General features: G+C 37.6%; 1 protein-coding gene across 8 annotated transcripts in view; it reads right to left on the reverse strand.

Annotated features, from left to right (window-relative positions):
- Positions 1-1,742: 1,742 nt before the first annotated feature.
- LOC114871334 overlaps positions 1,743-16,925 on the reverse strand; it is a 43,858-nt gene continuing 28,675 nt past the window's right edge. For 2 of the 8 annotated variants that reach the window (XM_029177096.2, XM_029177097.2), the window contains exons 2-4: positions 5,120-5,365; positions 3,564-5,023; positions 1,743-3,338 (exon numbers count right to left, since the gene is read on the reverse strand). In XM_029177096.2, the coding sequence (XP_029032929.2) occupies positions 2,618-3,338; positions 3,564-5,023; positions 5,120-5,167 (2,229 nt within the window). In that variant the 5' untranslated portion in view covers positions 5,168-5,365 and the 3' untranslated portion in view covers positions 1,743-2,617. Of the gene's footprint in view, positions 3,339-3,563; positions 5,024-5,119; positions 6,100-16,925 lie in introns of those variants that run through there. The other 6 variants (XM_029177095.2, XM_029177093.2, XM_046288218.1 and 3 more) reach the window with 6 other exon arrangements.

The following is a 16,925-nucleotide window of genomic DNA, read 5'->3' on the forward strand; positions in this document are numbered from 1 at the left end:
GAAAATTTTCTACCACATTCGAGGCAATTGAATGCACGTTAAATCCATCAGCGCGAACATGCTTGGCCTTTTCTGTCAGACACGAGTCGCGTGAAAGGAACCGTGAAACGTTTCCGGTTAATCCAGTTAGAGTACTTCCTTCCAGAAAGTTACTTCCTTCTCTCATTCACCTTGGGAATACCGCGAAAAGTACGAACCTCTTCGCATTTAACGAACTTTCTAATCACACCTACGTTTCTTTCGAGCATCTTTCCTTTTCCTCGAACGTTCATTTTATTTTCTTTCAAACGAAATTGCCAGAGGAAATACGAACAATTTAAAGTATATGTACCGATGAAAATTATGGAACAACTGTTTTATGGATACAGTAAATGTAAAGTAAGATAGGTTCTTATTCACGAGTATTCGAAAGCTTGAGAAATCGGCTCAATCCCGGATTTAAAGTGATATTTGCATCCTTGCCAACTAAAGGTCGATTGTTTCTTCGAAAACAAAGGGAGAGCTTTTGAATGATGCTTTAGCAATCTCGTAAAGGTGTGCGTTTCTTACCATAAGGATAACGTTCCATAAATCTTGATCTACAAGAGATCGGGGGGATTTCAAGCTGTCCCTTCGCTCGCGTCTCTTTTCTTTCAGCCTCGAGCTAACGAACTCGTTACGCTAAATTAACGTGCCATGCCACTCGTAAATTACCTTAAGATAATACTATCAATCAGGACGGGAAAGGGAGTGAAAAACCATTCGTTTAATCCTGAAGAAAATATCGCAACGATACAATTAATTCCTTTATTAATGTAACTTAATTTAAAGCTTTAATTTAGCTGGTTGGAACGAACAGCGGATTAATCAATTTATAGCTTCATTTTGCCCGTTACCGAATATCCAATTTCCGATTGTTCGTTGAGAGGAAACAATGGGAAATTTTCGATTGCTATTTTTCTTGCGATATTTCCTCCGGATGGGAATCGTAAATTCTCAGATGACCCAAAAATCTAACACCCTTGACAGGAACACCCACGTATAACCCATACGCGTTCGACTGCACCCGGCGCATCCAGAGATGCTAACTAATGGCTAACCATTTCCACCCACGCTTCGAAACTACGTCATACTCGGTACATATGACCTTTTACGTCAGACCTTTTTTGATCATTACTACCATCAATCCATGGACAATTTATGTTCTCTTATCTGCTTACGCCACTCTACCAATGTAACTTAGAAAAAAAGGAATAAGAATATTATGGAAAAGATGAACGAGCATCGACCAATGGGAAATTCCTGATCTTCCTGATCCAATTACCTAGACGTCGAATGTCGGATCCTTTAGCTATCAGACAAGTGATCAGGAATTACTGGGAGATATGGAAATAGTGATAGGCAAATACCTGAATAGATATGTTCTCAGATATTCAGAGGGATATACTAATACGTATCCAGTTTATAATTAACTAAACATCCAAATCAGTCAGAATACTATTGCAACAGGTTGGATTACACACATTCTCACTAAAATAAGGAGATCTTGGAAAGAGGAACTTTGGAAAATTTTATTTGAAGAAAAAATCTCCACCAATTAACTAATTAACTAAACATCCAAATCAGTCAGAATATTGTTGGATTACACGCATTCTCACTGAAATAAGGAGACCTTGGAAGAAGGAACTTTGGAAAATTGTATTTGAAGAAAAATAGCGACGAGAAAAATAATCTGTATACATACAGCATACATTGCATAGTGATTAAATTTGTACAATTCCTTTATTTCGTCATCTTAATAATTAATATACACGTAATACTGATACGTAATGAGATCACAGAGTACCTAATACCCTAAAATTTGAACACGAGTTCCCTGAAAATATTTCTGCAAAGAAACATTCGAGACTGCTAAAGTTCTTCTTTTCTCTCGCCTCTTTAACGAACCGTGTTTACAAACCGTTTCACGTCCTGTATCCTCGTTTACCGTTTTCTACCAAAAACGAACAGGATACTTATTCGTTTAAATCTAAAAATATCACGTACAAATTATGATACTCCCTGTAACAACGTTATCGAACACGCAACTCGGCCTTCTCCTTGGAATTCATCAATCTTCTTAACCCATTTGTAACCGCGTTTAATTGAAAATTTCATACTCGACATTATTAATTACCCTACAAAATTGTATTACGCGGTTGGATTAAAAATTACGAATAAAAATACGCGTATAAAAGCGTTCCAGAGATCTCGTAAAATATTTCTCACAAAATATACGAGACTCCGTCACGCAACACCTTTCTTGTCCCCCCTCGAAACGTGTAACTGTTAAAATATACGGTACAATCGTAAAATAACGTGTACACAATTTTCATGTGTATATAAAAACATTACACGAATCGTGTTCCCTAGTGCTTAACGATAAAATAGTTACTAGCTAACAGTCTTAAATATATGTATATATCAATTTCTAAAAGATCTTTGTACTATCAATTCCACCGATCAACTACTCCATATCTACAAAAAAATTGAGCAACGAAAAAATCGTCGAATGATATAAAACATGGACGAATACCATACCTTCTCTCGTGAAATTAGCACATCATCGTCGTCGTTAATATTATAAAAAAATTACCTTTTACATCGCTGAACGCATCTCATTAATGGTCAAATCGTTCATGGATCGTAGAATGTTGTTACTCAAATAAACGCTGCTGTTTCTTGACTTGACAGTGGCATAACGAACCTCCAATTCCCGAGGAACTGCATAGAAACTCGGGACGGCCGTAACTTGTAATAGCGCATGTCTTTTCAACGAGACAATGTCCTCGTAGCCAGTGGACTTGGGTCTTTCGAGTACAGTGGATCTTGGAACGTCGTAAACAGGCTGATCCTTCTGTTTCCCCTCCGAATTCAATCTCAGTTCGTTCTCAGATTTTGATAAGAACCTTCTTGGTACATCGTAATTGCTCTCGGCTGAAGAGGAACTGCGACAGGAAGCCAATGAACAAACATCCAGACAACTTCTGCGAAATTCGACCTCGTAGAGATCATTCTTGACGATCACCGATGGCTCCTCGTTGCTGTGAGTTTCTTGGCTGTTCGGAGTCTCTCGAGGCTCATCTATCTTAGTCATAGATACAAAAGGATGTTTGGGCATTGTCGAGAGGTGAGGATGCTTTGGTAACCTGGTTAACGTTGAGCAAATTGGAGAAGGAGAGTGAATCTTCTTGGAGATCATCTTGCGGTCCAAGGACTTTGTAAAGAACTTTGGGAATGGAGGGTAGGCAGGCCCAAGATCTACCTTCACCTCGTTTCGTGGGACCTCGGTCAACATCAATCTCTTTCTGTTTCGTTTACTGTAACAAATACGATAAGCAGGTTAAACAGAATTGTATAAAAATCATGATAACGTCTAATTAACAGTTTGATGGCCGGTATATTCTTTATCTAATTATCTAAATACTAATTACAATGAAAAAATTAGGGAAAATTAATTTTACAGCGTACATAAACTAAATATAATATAATTCTATTTTTGCAACAGTCAATTATTCCATGAAATGTTAAAATGTTCAACTTACTCGATGCAACGATACGTGTCAGAGAACACCTCGTCTTCCTCCTCCTCGTCTGTAGAATTTCTCGGTTTAAACGTCGTCAGACAGCCTCCTCTCTTCTCAGCTTCCATGTAACTATTCTCCTGTTGCAGCAGTACCTCCGTGATCGAGATCAACGAATTCAGAGAAGACGAAGAGCAAGACTTCTCGTCGTAACCAGAATCTTGAAGTTCGCGCGGCTCTTCGTATAAATTTCTCTCGGACGAAAACAGTTTGCTTCTCTTTTCCAAGGACTTCTTTCCAGTCAACGCGTTCAACAACTTCTTCAGGGATCTCTTCCGTGGTAGTTTCTTCCCAGTAATTGGTATCCAATCGATGGAAGTGTCCTCCACTTCGATTGGCTCCTTCAAGAACGCCCCGACTATCTTTGGTGCCCTGTCCACTTTGGATATTTCTCGAATAAAACAATCGTCATCGTCGTCTGTGTAATTTGGGTGCTCGTTGATCATCGTGCTGGTCTTCGGTAAAGTATCCTCCTCCAACAGAATGGTCTCTTCTGGTTCTGGTAATGTCAGATCGAGATCAATGCCATCCATTGTAATCGTATCGTCCAACGAAGGCACGTTCAAAGGATTGAACAGGAAGTTCGATCTTTGAACTTTCTCGTCAAACTTGAAGACATAGGAACTGTCCGAACTGGAATCTCTCGGTTCCTGACAATCAACGTCCACGGGATGCGAATAAATTTCCGACGAGCTACTCGAATCTCTGGAACTACCGAAAAGAGACTTCTTACGGTTCTTCAACTTTTCACCCCGATCCTTGGATACCCCGCTTTCCTTTTTAATCCCATCTCGAGGAGGTTTGTTAGATTCAGGAACTTTGATCTCCTCGATGGAGACCTTGAAGGGAGAGCCAAAAATCCCGGATCTTCTTGAATTCTTCACTTCCCCCGAGTCTTCAGCATCTTGACGTTGCTTTGATTCTTCATAGTTGCTCTTGAATTCGTTATCGATGATGTTTGTTCTTCTTGGTGTTTCTACCCTCGTGCAACAGTCATCGTGGTGTTCGTTCGCTTCTTGAGCTGCTTTCAGGTCGCTGTAACTTTTGTATTTCACCTCGAACGCTGCTACGATCTTCTTGACGAAGTTCTTCTGCTTGTACAACTCCATGCTAGTATCCGGCGACTTGGTAGGCGAAAGAAAGCCCGTTTCGAATTCACGAATAATACTTTCCAGGTCTGGCATCTCGGAAGGAGTCTTCGGGGAGTCTAAAGTTTTCGCAGGGGATATTTGTTCGTAGCTGTTGCACAGAGTGTCCAAAGGTCTCATAGTATTTGTCCTCGTGGGACCGGATGGAGCTTGGTACTTGCTCGGTGAATAATTCCCGAGCTTCCTGATCCAGTTTCCTTTCGACGAACCTGACCTTCCGCTCTCGTTCTTCTTCTCTTCCTCCACTTTTTCCTTCTCCTTCTGCACGTTCAGCTGAAATGTAAATCAGAAGACGCGTTAAGAGAATTAATGGAAAGATTAACAACAATTTTCAGAAGGAACTAGGTAAAACAAGATCGAGCAACAAACCTCTTCGTTGCTGTTCTTCTTCAACATACGCTGCAGAAACGCGTTCATTTTTAAACCGATTATTTCGTCAATAAGTTCTTGTATTCGCGAATTAATCCAGATAATTAGAATTAAATTCGAAACGACTTCAAGCTCGTTAGCATGCAATTCACATTTTATCACAACCCTTTCTTTAATTCACTAATTAAGTCTGTACACTGCGAACTTTTTTCCACTCGAGCCTATGACACTGACTGAAGTTGACACCTTGAAATTTTACTATTAAATGAGGGCCGCAGGTATTACTGGGCCTTTTTGTACCTGGCGGAGGATCGAGGGGCACGTACGCCACCCCTTCCATTAGGTGTCTTCGAAATTTCGAGCGAAGAGGGGGTAGCTCATGCTTATTCTTCTATCTTTCATTAAATCTGAATAATTTTATGCATAATAATTTAAGAATAAAATTCGTATTTCATACTTATGATTCTTCGATTTTTCAAAGAAAAAGGAATCAATAAAATATCAATGTTTGTAAGCGTGAAAATGAAGTCCAAAATATTGTTCGACAAAATCAATGCACAAGATCTAACACAGTTATGTTTGTCGATACGAATTTTCATCTGAACAAAGGCAGCATGCAAATTTGCTTTACAAATGCAAATATTCTCTAGTTTCGATAGAACTCGACTGGCCATTGTGTATTTCTAGGAAATCGAAGTTTCAGTCAATTTCTACTTACAACTTTACCTGGAACGAGCCTCGACAACGACCACCGCGACGACGACACACAATAAAACAATATTTATCCTCTTTCGAAGACCTTCCAGCTGAACGATGTATTGTTCTCACGAGGGAAGAATAATCCGTCTACCTAGCACCGAAATCGATCGACGAACTGTACGGTATCGATACGGTATTAATACCGATGATTATATTATACCACTTCACTTAAATTTGCAAACAATTCAAACCCTTGTTCGAGCTCGGACATTCTGGGAATTCTTAGGAAATTTGAAATATTTGATCGATTAATAAACGTGATAGTTTCAGAATTTAATCTAAATCGACCATTGTAATTGAATCGTGTCGGAAACACGAAGGGATACTTTTCCTGAAACATTTGACAAATGTGTAGAACACGAGACAGAACCGACACCGTTTAATAAATTCGACTTTCTTCTTCTGGGTAGTCGTCAGGTAATTAATGCAGTACGAACGTCTGTGACAATCCATTCCTAAAAACTACCCTATTCATGGGGTCGAGGGAAACCGTGAAATTGCAGGAAGGAACGTGAAACGACTGTAATTAGAACCAATTTTCTTCTTCGTTCTCTGAATACTCAAAAAACCAAAAGGATGCCGAGATACCTGAGTGGAGGATTATAACGCGACACCCGGTTACCTTTGTGAAAATTAATCAAATTCTTCAATATTAACCCTTTAACTGCGGGTGTGGTTCATAAACCAAATAATAAAATTATAGCCAAATTAGCAATAAAATTTTTGCTAATATCAAATAGCGGATGTGGCTTATATACCACTAAAATAAAAATAAAATAAATACAATAAAATTTTTTAAAATAGAATATCACTTCAGTAATATAATTTAAAATTAGAGCAATCGCCTGTGCTAAAAATACCCGCAGTTAAAGGGTTAATTGCGTTCCGTGAAGCATTGCTCTGCAAGTGATACGAGTAAACGGTGAGCGCCACGCAGTAGTAAACAAGAAGAATTCTCCGCCACTTCTGTGTAATTTGGTTATATATTAGATATACAAATTAATTGGGTGCCTTTTTTTAAATTTAATTAAAGATTTATTTTTAAAAAGCTATAGTAATTTCAATTATTGAAATAATTTTTATTGTTATTATGTTGTCGGGTTCAAAACCGCGAGAAAATATTCAAATTAAAAATATTAATTAAGAAGGCATAATACTAAAAGCACCGAATTAATTTCTACACCTAATACATCAGAATTTTTACGTGATTCTTTGTTACTATAATTCTTAGGAAGTATATTGAATTTCTTTTAAAAAATTCTTATCAAGATTTTTATTTCTCTTTGTTAGAAGTAAATATCAGAACGAAATCCAACAGAGCGATAAAACGGAAATACGTTGGCTTCTTCTGTACAAAAGAATAAAAATATTAAACGTTGTATCGTTTAACAGACATCGATGTTCAAGAATCTTGTCTCGCCGTGATATTCCATTGCACACGGACGAGTTCGAATCGAGAAATAGAATTTATCGTTGGATTAAATATCGATGGGAAAAAAGAGAGACGGAGGATCGGTTTGCTGGTCACGAGAAAGATTACACTATTTCTATCTTTCACTTGCACTCTGCTGCGCGCATATCTCTTTTACCTGTTGAAACGTTTCTACGATTTTCCTGTAAAATAATTCTAATCGAATATCGCGCTTACACTGATCCTTTGACCAAATTAAATTTTGTAAAATGAATAAATTAAACGAGTGGATCGGTCATTTTATTTGCGAACAGCCTGTATTGCAGGCAGAACAATAAGAGGAAAAGCAGAGAATTTGAAACGACAAGGTTTCTCCCCTGTTTTACGATTAAGATAATTACACCAGCTGAGTCAGGATAAAAGGTTCGACACGTTCCGTTAATCTGCGTTTATTGTCGCACCCCTTGCGTGGCAAAGGCTACTTGTTAGCTTCGTTCTCTTTCAAATCGCACATAGTACCTCGCATACCTGCCACGATTCCTAGAAATTGCTTCATTGTTCAATTCAGGTATGCACTAGTGGAATTGGTGGAATTATATTTTATATTTTAATCATTGTTTTCTAATTTTAGGACGTCGAACAAAATGACAACACAGTATAAATTTTAAATTAAAATTTTTAAACATTTACAAACCAAATCATGTGAAAATATTAAGTATAAATATTATAGATTACAAAAAACATATTACCGTATCAATTTAGCATAGCAGAATATACATATTCTGCACAAATATGAAATAAAGAATATTTTTATGCAAAGTCTCCAGAATTAATTCCACCAATCGGTTTCGCTAAAATGTCTCGCAGGAAAATATTCGGTATATAACCATAGATTTCCACAGATTCATTGCCTTTGTTACGGCGAAGAAACGACGATTGGGTAATCGTTAGCAGAATTGAATCGCAAGAACGAGCAACAAAGTTGTTCTTCCTGATTCCACTATTTATTCAGCCGATCTGTTTACGTCAGAAATTTAACTGCAAATAAATGCCGCTGAAAGGATTACGTAATTGGAACACTGTCTGCTTAAGTCATGATTATCCGTATCAATCAGAGCCAGTTACATGGTAATCACTATCAGAAACTGTTACGAACTGTCGTGTCACTTAATTCCGTCTACTTCGACGAATTTCTTGAAACTTCCTTCGAACCAATTTACCCGTAACTCCTGCAATCAGGTTCATGCTCATTCACTAGTTGACAATGAGTACGAAACGTAAAAAGCACCGTGAAATAACCCTCGTGATAGAAATTACGATCGCCAATTTTTCTATCGTTCCGTTCTTAAAATCAATCATTCATACTTTACGAGAGAAAACGAGCTCGAATGAAGCAGACTAAGCTTTTATAGGGTAATAATCAACTTTCCGAATGCGATACTTTCAAGGTATCCGCGTCACGTATTCGAAGGGCGATGAGATTTACGCTTTTTATACGGCCCGTTAACGTTTCTACCGATTTCACGCGAATTAGTTCCACGCAATCGATGCCTCGTATCGTTTCGTTAACCCCTGATCGAGAGGGATGCGAGTAGATTTTATCTCTACAATTTCTCGGACCGTGCGGTTGAGTTTCTGCTTGGAATAAAACGAAAGGAACGTTAATTATGCTGACTTCGTTAAAAGCGCTGTTTGTTAATAAAATCGTATGAGATACATCGGTCGCATAATTTATTGAACGTTTTATTTAGGGAGATTGAGGGTCGAATGTTTTTATCGGAGCACTTAAGCCAGCCCTCATGATGAATGCCTACCGAAATTACTAGAAATATCCATGGGAGACGGTAATAGCCCTCGATGCGAACAGTCTTCGATAGTCCTTGCTTATAACTGTACTCATTTAGTGGGAAACAGAAATTAATCCTACCCGGAATCGTTTCGACGAACAGCATAATGGAACAATAAGATTACTTGAATGGTTTGATCCCCTGGCCGGAAAATACCCCTCGAGTGAACCATAAAGCAAACGGGACAGGAACGAGCGAGGTGCAACATTTATTACTATACGGCCAGTTGAAATTGAATAATAGAAATTGTCGGAAAACCTAAGCTACATTGGGCATTTCATTTTATTTTATTTTATTTTATTTTCCACTCTCACTGTCAGCCGTACAGCTTTCGTCGTGATAAACAGTTTCATTTAACACTATGCTGAGCACTATGTTTTCGAGAAAACAAACTCTTGGTTACAAATTGCGTTTAAATCTCGCCCAGTGAAAGGGTTGAAAGGACAAATGTTTGTCGATCCGTGCTTAAATCACTGGTGCAAAATTAAAGAAGAATGTGTGCGAGTTCGCGATGATCTTTGACCCACTTTCGGCTTATATCCGTGGAAGCAGCTGCGTGGGTGGAATAGAATGAAAATAAAGGAGCCTGGTATGGAAGGAAACGGGTCGTCTCGGCGCCAAACGCATCGATTCCAAAAGAACCGCTCTGGACAATGTCTACTGGGTCATTGGACCTGGTATCTCACCAAAGGAACGCACCAAGATTCATTTCTTATTCATTTTAATAAAACTGTGCCGGTAGGGAATTTTTGCTTATATATTTATTATAATTCCTGCGTTACAAGAATATTCGAAACATTGAAGCTTCCAAAAATTTGGGCCAAGGGTGTCGTAAAAGTTCTCCCACCCCTCCACTCTACACCACTGAGGGCTTTAAAACGCCTTCCGCTTTCGCAACCCCTTCAGAATTAATTAGACAACCGCTCGGTATACCTGAGTAATTCCTCTCGTATTCTTCTATATTTCAAACTCGTCGGAATTCTTTTTCGAGCATACACCATGTTCCAGTGGATAAAACGTTCATCCTCGAAGAAAATTCATCAACACCTCCCCAAACACCATCGAATCTCCTTCATCATCAAAAAAGGAGTATCAACTGTATCTTTTTCTTCGACCACCGCCCTTGAAACTTCGATGAACTATGATTTCAAGGAATCTTTCGCCAAGAAATCCTTCCAAGTCTCCAAGAAGACAAAACAAATCTCCAGAAGACTGATTTCAAAGTTTCAAAGGAAGACGAAAGACGTTTCCGTAAACAAAAAGAAGAACCAATCGATGGATAATTTAATAAACGATTCTATGGACAAGATCGAGGATAGTTTCGTCAACGAGGAAGAAACAAAGTTCATCGTTGATGGAAACTTGAACGAGGAAGTTTCTATCGTAAAAGAGAAGGAAGTATCGTTAAAGAAGAAATCATCGGATAATTGCGACAAGAAGAAACAACAAATTTCCCATTCAAACTGGGAAGTCATTGTTAACGAAGAAAATCCTTTGACTACCCCTTCGGCGCTCATCAAAATTGAAGATCGCACAGAAGTTTCATCAGAAGTGAAAAGTAACGGAGTGATTGTACGAAGAAAACCGATGTTAATTTCTTTCGAGGATTCGGGAAACTCCTCGGCGGAAATTTCACCGTGTGCGGACGATAAATCGTTTTTCTCTGATTCTGCTATCTGCGTGACCGGAAATGATTCTTCTACCGACGAAACAGATGTAGCAGACAAATTAAGAGATTTAAAATTCAATTGCTCTTTCGACTGCGTGAAAAGCTGCGATAAATATACGTGTAACTGCGAAGAGGAAAAGTGTTTCGGTGAAGTTCCGGGGAAAATTTTTTCCAGAAGCGTTTTGAATAATCCTGAGAATTGCGTTTCAAGTTACATGAAATTTCCATTAAAATCTGCCGAACGTTTGGCAGGCGAGGTGACCGACGGTTCTGGAAAATGTAATTCGAACGAGTTTGAGCAGGTGAAAAATTTCATCCGGGGAAACGAGTGGCCGAGACTGATCGAAGAAAATTGCTGGAGGAGAAATAGATTCGGGGTATCGAAATCGAGCGATGATTTACATAAGGAGGATCTTATGTGTTCTTTCAACGATGTGGCAGAGTTCAGTAGTTTGAATGATTTTCCTTGTACAGGGTTGAGGGTGGATGTTGATAGGGATCGCGATGAAAATTATGGAAGTAACGAGAACACGGAAGTGCAGGAAGTTTCTCTTCAGTTTGATTACGAGTATGACGAGGAGAGTAGTTCTGTAGATAGTTATAACGTCTCGTATGTCATTAGCATGTATGTTTAGCGTGTGTTTCTGATGCAATTGTAAAATTATGTAAATGTATTTTAATATTAAGTATGACGATTAGAAAATGAGAGCAAAATGAGAAATGTAATGAGAATTTCTGAAGAATGTAAAGTTAATTGTATAATAGTATAATAAGTAGCTCGAAGATAATGTAAATTAATTTTAGAATAAGACCTACATTTTAAGTAAAATTGATGTGTTCGTAATTAACGAGAAGCCTGTTCGACGAAATGTAATTAAAATATTGGATAAAAGGGTTACAATAAACCAGCTGAAAAAAGAATTTCGATGTGTTAGTAATTTACCAGAAGATTAATCTAGGAAATGAGAATCTCCGAAGAATATAATTGAAATATTGGAAAAGGGATATTAAGAAATTAAAACGCTCCGTTCGTGTCCAGTCTTTAAATGTTCGTCAGGTCGCTAGAGTAATGTAAATTAATCTATCGAGTCAATATTAAACGGGATTGTTTTCAGAGTCTTAACTAAGGTATACCGATGCCAAATCAATTTCTATTCTAGATATCTTGCAGAAAATATAGGTTACCAGGTTTCTTGACGCTTTATGATAATTTTATTAAATGAACATTGTATTTTCTTCTAGCAAAGATAATCGCAATCAGGCAATAATTAATCAACGACAACGTGTACTGAAAATGCAATGGAGATGCTTTGAGATTCATTACGTTCACTCTAAACAATCTTCTCTTTTATTCCCAGAAACCAGGTTAATTGCAAAATTATGTGGCAAACAAAACCTTGCTCACATTTCTCGAGAAGTCGGGGGCCATTCTTATGAAACGACCTCGTGATACTTGAATATACACCAGCTAAGGATTCGTTTAACGAGATGTCTTTAATCGTTAAAAATAACGATTGATTTCATAACCAGCTTACTTCCGCTTCATTCTGAACGTTAACGAGCATAATCTTCTCGAGGAGGAATTTATCGGAAAGAGTAAAACGTAAACAAATTGAATCGTAGGAGAGGAATGCGTACATACTTCGCGTTCTATAATTCGAATTTCAAAGGATAGGAGGACGGGTCTTAGGTTACGTATCTCGTCAAATTTCCGCCCATGAAATTCCACCTACCAAAATCCCTTAAGTCACTTCAGAACTGTAATGATCTTCGTTATATCCATGCTTCGCTCGAGTTTACATTTTCCTTTTGGCTCAGGTAGTACTCCCAAGAAACACAGTAAAGCAAACAACAAGATGTTAGCTCCTCCACCTGTCTCGTTTCGATGAGAAATATCTCGTTAAATCTCGTTCCGTCCGTTTGTTTTCATTGAAAATTTATCTTCCACACAGATTACTCGATTCCATCGCTAATGACCAGTCTTACCACGAATATTAAGATGAAACTCTTCCTCAGACCTCGAAAAGTTATTAAATTTATTCAAAATATTCGTAAACAAGCTGTATTAAAGTTTATTAAAATTATTTCCAAGCAAAGCGCAAACAGCTCAGAGTTTCAAAGTTGTAAATCTTACTGAAAGTATAATTCAGGATGAAACGCGTCTGTTTGCTTAGAGTATTTGCACATAAAATTCAGATAGAGATACTGTATTTTTTCGTTGCAGAAAATAAATGCAATCCGTTGAAATAATATTTAAATATCACAGAGTTTTCGAGTATCGATTTTCAACGTTTCAGAGAACAAGATACTCGACCTGCGGCGAATAAGCGAAAAATGGGGCAGTATTTTATATTTACGGTTCGAGATAACGTTAATTAATCGCACGTACCCTGCAGAAACGTTTGAGAAGATAAAAAATGATGGAGCAAATCAGCGTAGCAACAGGCTATACCGTTTCTTACCGAATCTTAGACGATAGAACAATTAATTTCGTTAACTTCACCGACGTTGCAAAACACATTTATTTCAGTCAGGAAGTAGACATTTTGTAGCAGACATTTTACACGATCCCTTTCCGTTCCTGCGGGCGTTCATTAAGGACGAGCCGCGTCTTGAGACAAAATAAATTCTTCCTCGTCGCCTGATAAAAGGAACGCATACAAACGAGAAATTTTCGAGACAACCCCTCGCGAGGTCGACGTCCTGCTACACCTGTATACAAAATGATTTCTTGTGTACGTTAAATGGCAAATGAGAGGTTTAAAATTGCACTGACGAACGATAGGAACAGCTTTAACCCTTTCAATACGGCGAAAAAATCAGTTCGAGTACGCCCCATTACCGGGAACAGTTATTTCTCCTCCAGGTGATTATTATTAAAATGAAATAACTTTTCTGCCTTAGAAACGCATAAACGACCCCATAACGACGCACCATGTTACAAGCTTCATTGATGGGACATCAAATTTTCCAGGCTGGAACAGCATATGTCCCCTCCGGTGTGAAAGGGTTAAGTAATTAACATTGCAAGAAGCATCGCATTTCCATATTTCTAGCTAAAGTTTCGAACGTCGCCAAGAAAAGCACGCTAAGCTAGATGCATTGTCTGGGAACGGTAATTACATTGTTAATACAGGTGTCGGAATGGTTTCGCGTACGCGTAAGGTGAAGCAACAACCAAGTTTCAACGGGTTACCCGGCGTAACAGAGTGCATTAAGTAACTAGCCTTGTTCCAACCATCTGCGTACGCTCTTTCTACTCTGCCAACTATGTATTTCGAAAATTATCGTGACGTACGTATGAGAAATTACACGGTCGCAGATTTCTACCACAACCAGCATGCAAACTTCGATCGAATTACCAAGATACCTCCTACGCTCCAGAACTTAACGCATTCTCAGCATTATTTCTTTACCATTCTAAAGCCGCATGCCGGAAAATTTCATCGTTGAAAGGAACATTAAAGCAGCAAAATTTACAGAAATAAGGTCAGACCTGCGATTAAAAAGAAACTGGAAAAACTTTTTAAAAACATCGTAATCCTCTCAGTCTATCTTATTAAAAATGGATTATGACCTTGCTGAAGGTACTTCGTTCATCTTGAATTAGAAATAAGGGTGGAATCAATGATGACCCTATAGGCGAATAAATCTAAAATCTGATCACATCGGTATTGATTGTACGGTCGTGTATGTATTTTGAAAATGTTAGCAATCCGGTAAGATTTATTTAGAAAGAACGACAGTGAAAAAAGGGTTTGTTGAATCGAGGCGAAAAAGTTGAAATTAGATTCTGTCTGTAGCAAAAGTGTCAACAGTTCGAAATTAAATTTCGTTACGAATCCAACGTAACTCTTTCTCTAACATCGAAGTTGTCGGAGCAGTGAGTTGTATGAATTTTCGAGATAAACAAAGAAAAAAGGAGACGGATAACGATATTTAACAACGCAGGGAGTACAAAGTTTTATCGGTATGACTCAGGGGTGAATAGTGGATGAATAATGCAACGTTTTATCTAAAATGTTTCGGGTAAAGCTGGCGAAAGGAGATGATGTAAAGGAAACGAGTACGTTTTATGGACGGAAATGTATCGAAAATAAAGCTTGCTCAGGTGAGAGGTATGAATCACGGAGACAGAAGGATGCGTCACGATTTATCGAGTTGAAAGATTCATCTATTCGTTCAACCTTTTGCACGAACTAAATTATTAACGGAAACTATAGTATAAAGAGCCTTACGAAGCTTAAGGGAGTTACTTCAGGAAATTATTACTTTCATAAAAGAAAAATTACAAAGAAGAGAAGCGTGTTTTGCGAGCTCGTAGTTTCTTGAAAATTCTTGTTATACCTGGTACTATACGTTTAAGCTTATTATAACCGGAAGATTGAAAATTTGAATTTACAGTGGGTGATCAAATCATTAATTCTTAAATGAAAACCAAGTTAAACGAAGTTTTTGTTATTTTTTTATGATGTATTGATACTTGGAAAATTATGATACACAGTTGAAAAAAGTGAAAGTTCTTGACTGGTCTAGAAATTCTTCGGACCTCAACCCCATCGAAAATTTATGAGAATATTTATTATTAGTAATAAATGTCGATTGATTGAACGTTTGATAGAAGTACAGCAATCAAGATGAATTGCTTAAAATGCATCGAAAGTACGCCGAAAAAAATTGAGACAATAATTGCAGTGTAAATATAATCTTTTAAATATATTTGTTTATTTTTATAAGTATTTTTTTGTATATTAATAGTGGAGAATTATTGATTAAAAGTTACACAACGTAAAAACCTTAAAATTGTGACTTTATTTCTACACAAACACGAAAAACCCATTTTTCATACCACGGATCTAATAATTTAATCACCCACACATGCGACGAGCATTTTTTATCATCTCAAATTAAAAGTTTAAATGGCTGATGAACAGCGTAATTAAACAAAGTATGGTGTTGGTATCACGAAAAGCGAACTTGTTGCCATACGTTTCTCTATTCTTAGAAGCTAATCTCGTTCGAAGAGAGCGTAGATGAGCAGGTTAATTAACCTATCAAAAACTACCTTTCGAGTCAAGGATCGTTTCCCTAACCCGTTGTTCGGATTCCGAACGAGCATCACCAATCGGAGTGAACTAGCGTAGGTGTAACCCTGTTGACGTCACTGCAGCCTCTGTAAATCGTTCACAGCTTATGCAGTATGCATGAACCCAACCGTTTAAATCCATGTATCGTATAGAAAAGTTCGTGAAATTGCACGAATCAACACGTACCAATAGCCACCCGCAGAATTTATACGATCGGTAAAATTTTCAATCGCCTGAATCGATTTTTTTGCCTCCAAAAGGACAACAGCATTCGCTCTGTCCTGTTTCCTGCACCTCTACAGTGGGTCCAAAAAGTATTTGTACACCATTTAAAACAGAGTATCTCGATTAAAATTGAGCCAAATGACTTGAGGTTTCTCGAGAAGCTATACAAATTAATTTACTAAGATATGTGATTTCGTCGTTTTAAAAAATTACAATTTGTCGAAATTGGGGAAAAAATAGTAAAAGGCGATTTTTTAACTTCTTTATCTGAGTTTGCAATGAAAATTTAAAATATGACATTTGTAAATTTAAGTATCAGTTAATGTACTTACGAAGTTACAAGTAATTAAAATTTCCGAAAATCTCTAGAACATAATTAATCACGTTCTTAGATGAAGAGCCGAGATTTTCGGAAATTTTAATTACTTGTTACTTCTAAGGGTAATTGACCGATCTCGATGAAATTTTCATTGTAGGCTTATATAAAAAAGTTGAAAAATTACCCTTCACTATTTTTTTTTTTCACGATTTCAACAAATTGTATACAAATTGTGTACAAATACTCTTTGAACCCAGTGTATGCACTGGTAACAGCGAAAGGGTTAAAGAAATTGTAGAAAAGCATAAAAGTCTTCGAAATTCCCTTACGTATCCTATAATGATACGAAGGAACAAAGTAAAACTCGGGCGAATTTTCTCCAACTTTTACCTTTCGTTTCAAAAGAGGTCCCTTCGATCCACATACGTGGTTACAAAGTTTATGGCCGTACGTGGTGGTCGTAAGAGACAACTTTCCGGGCAATTCGTT

Source organism: Osmia bicornis, chromosome 12 (assembly GCF_907164935.1).
Source record: "Osmia bicornis bicornis chromosome 12, iOsmBic2.1, whole genome shotgun sequence".
Lineage (NCBI taxonomy): Eukaryota > Metazoa > Arthropoda > Insecta > Hymenoptera > Megachilidae > Osmia > Osmia bicornis.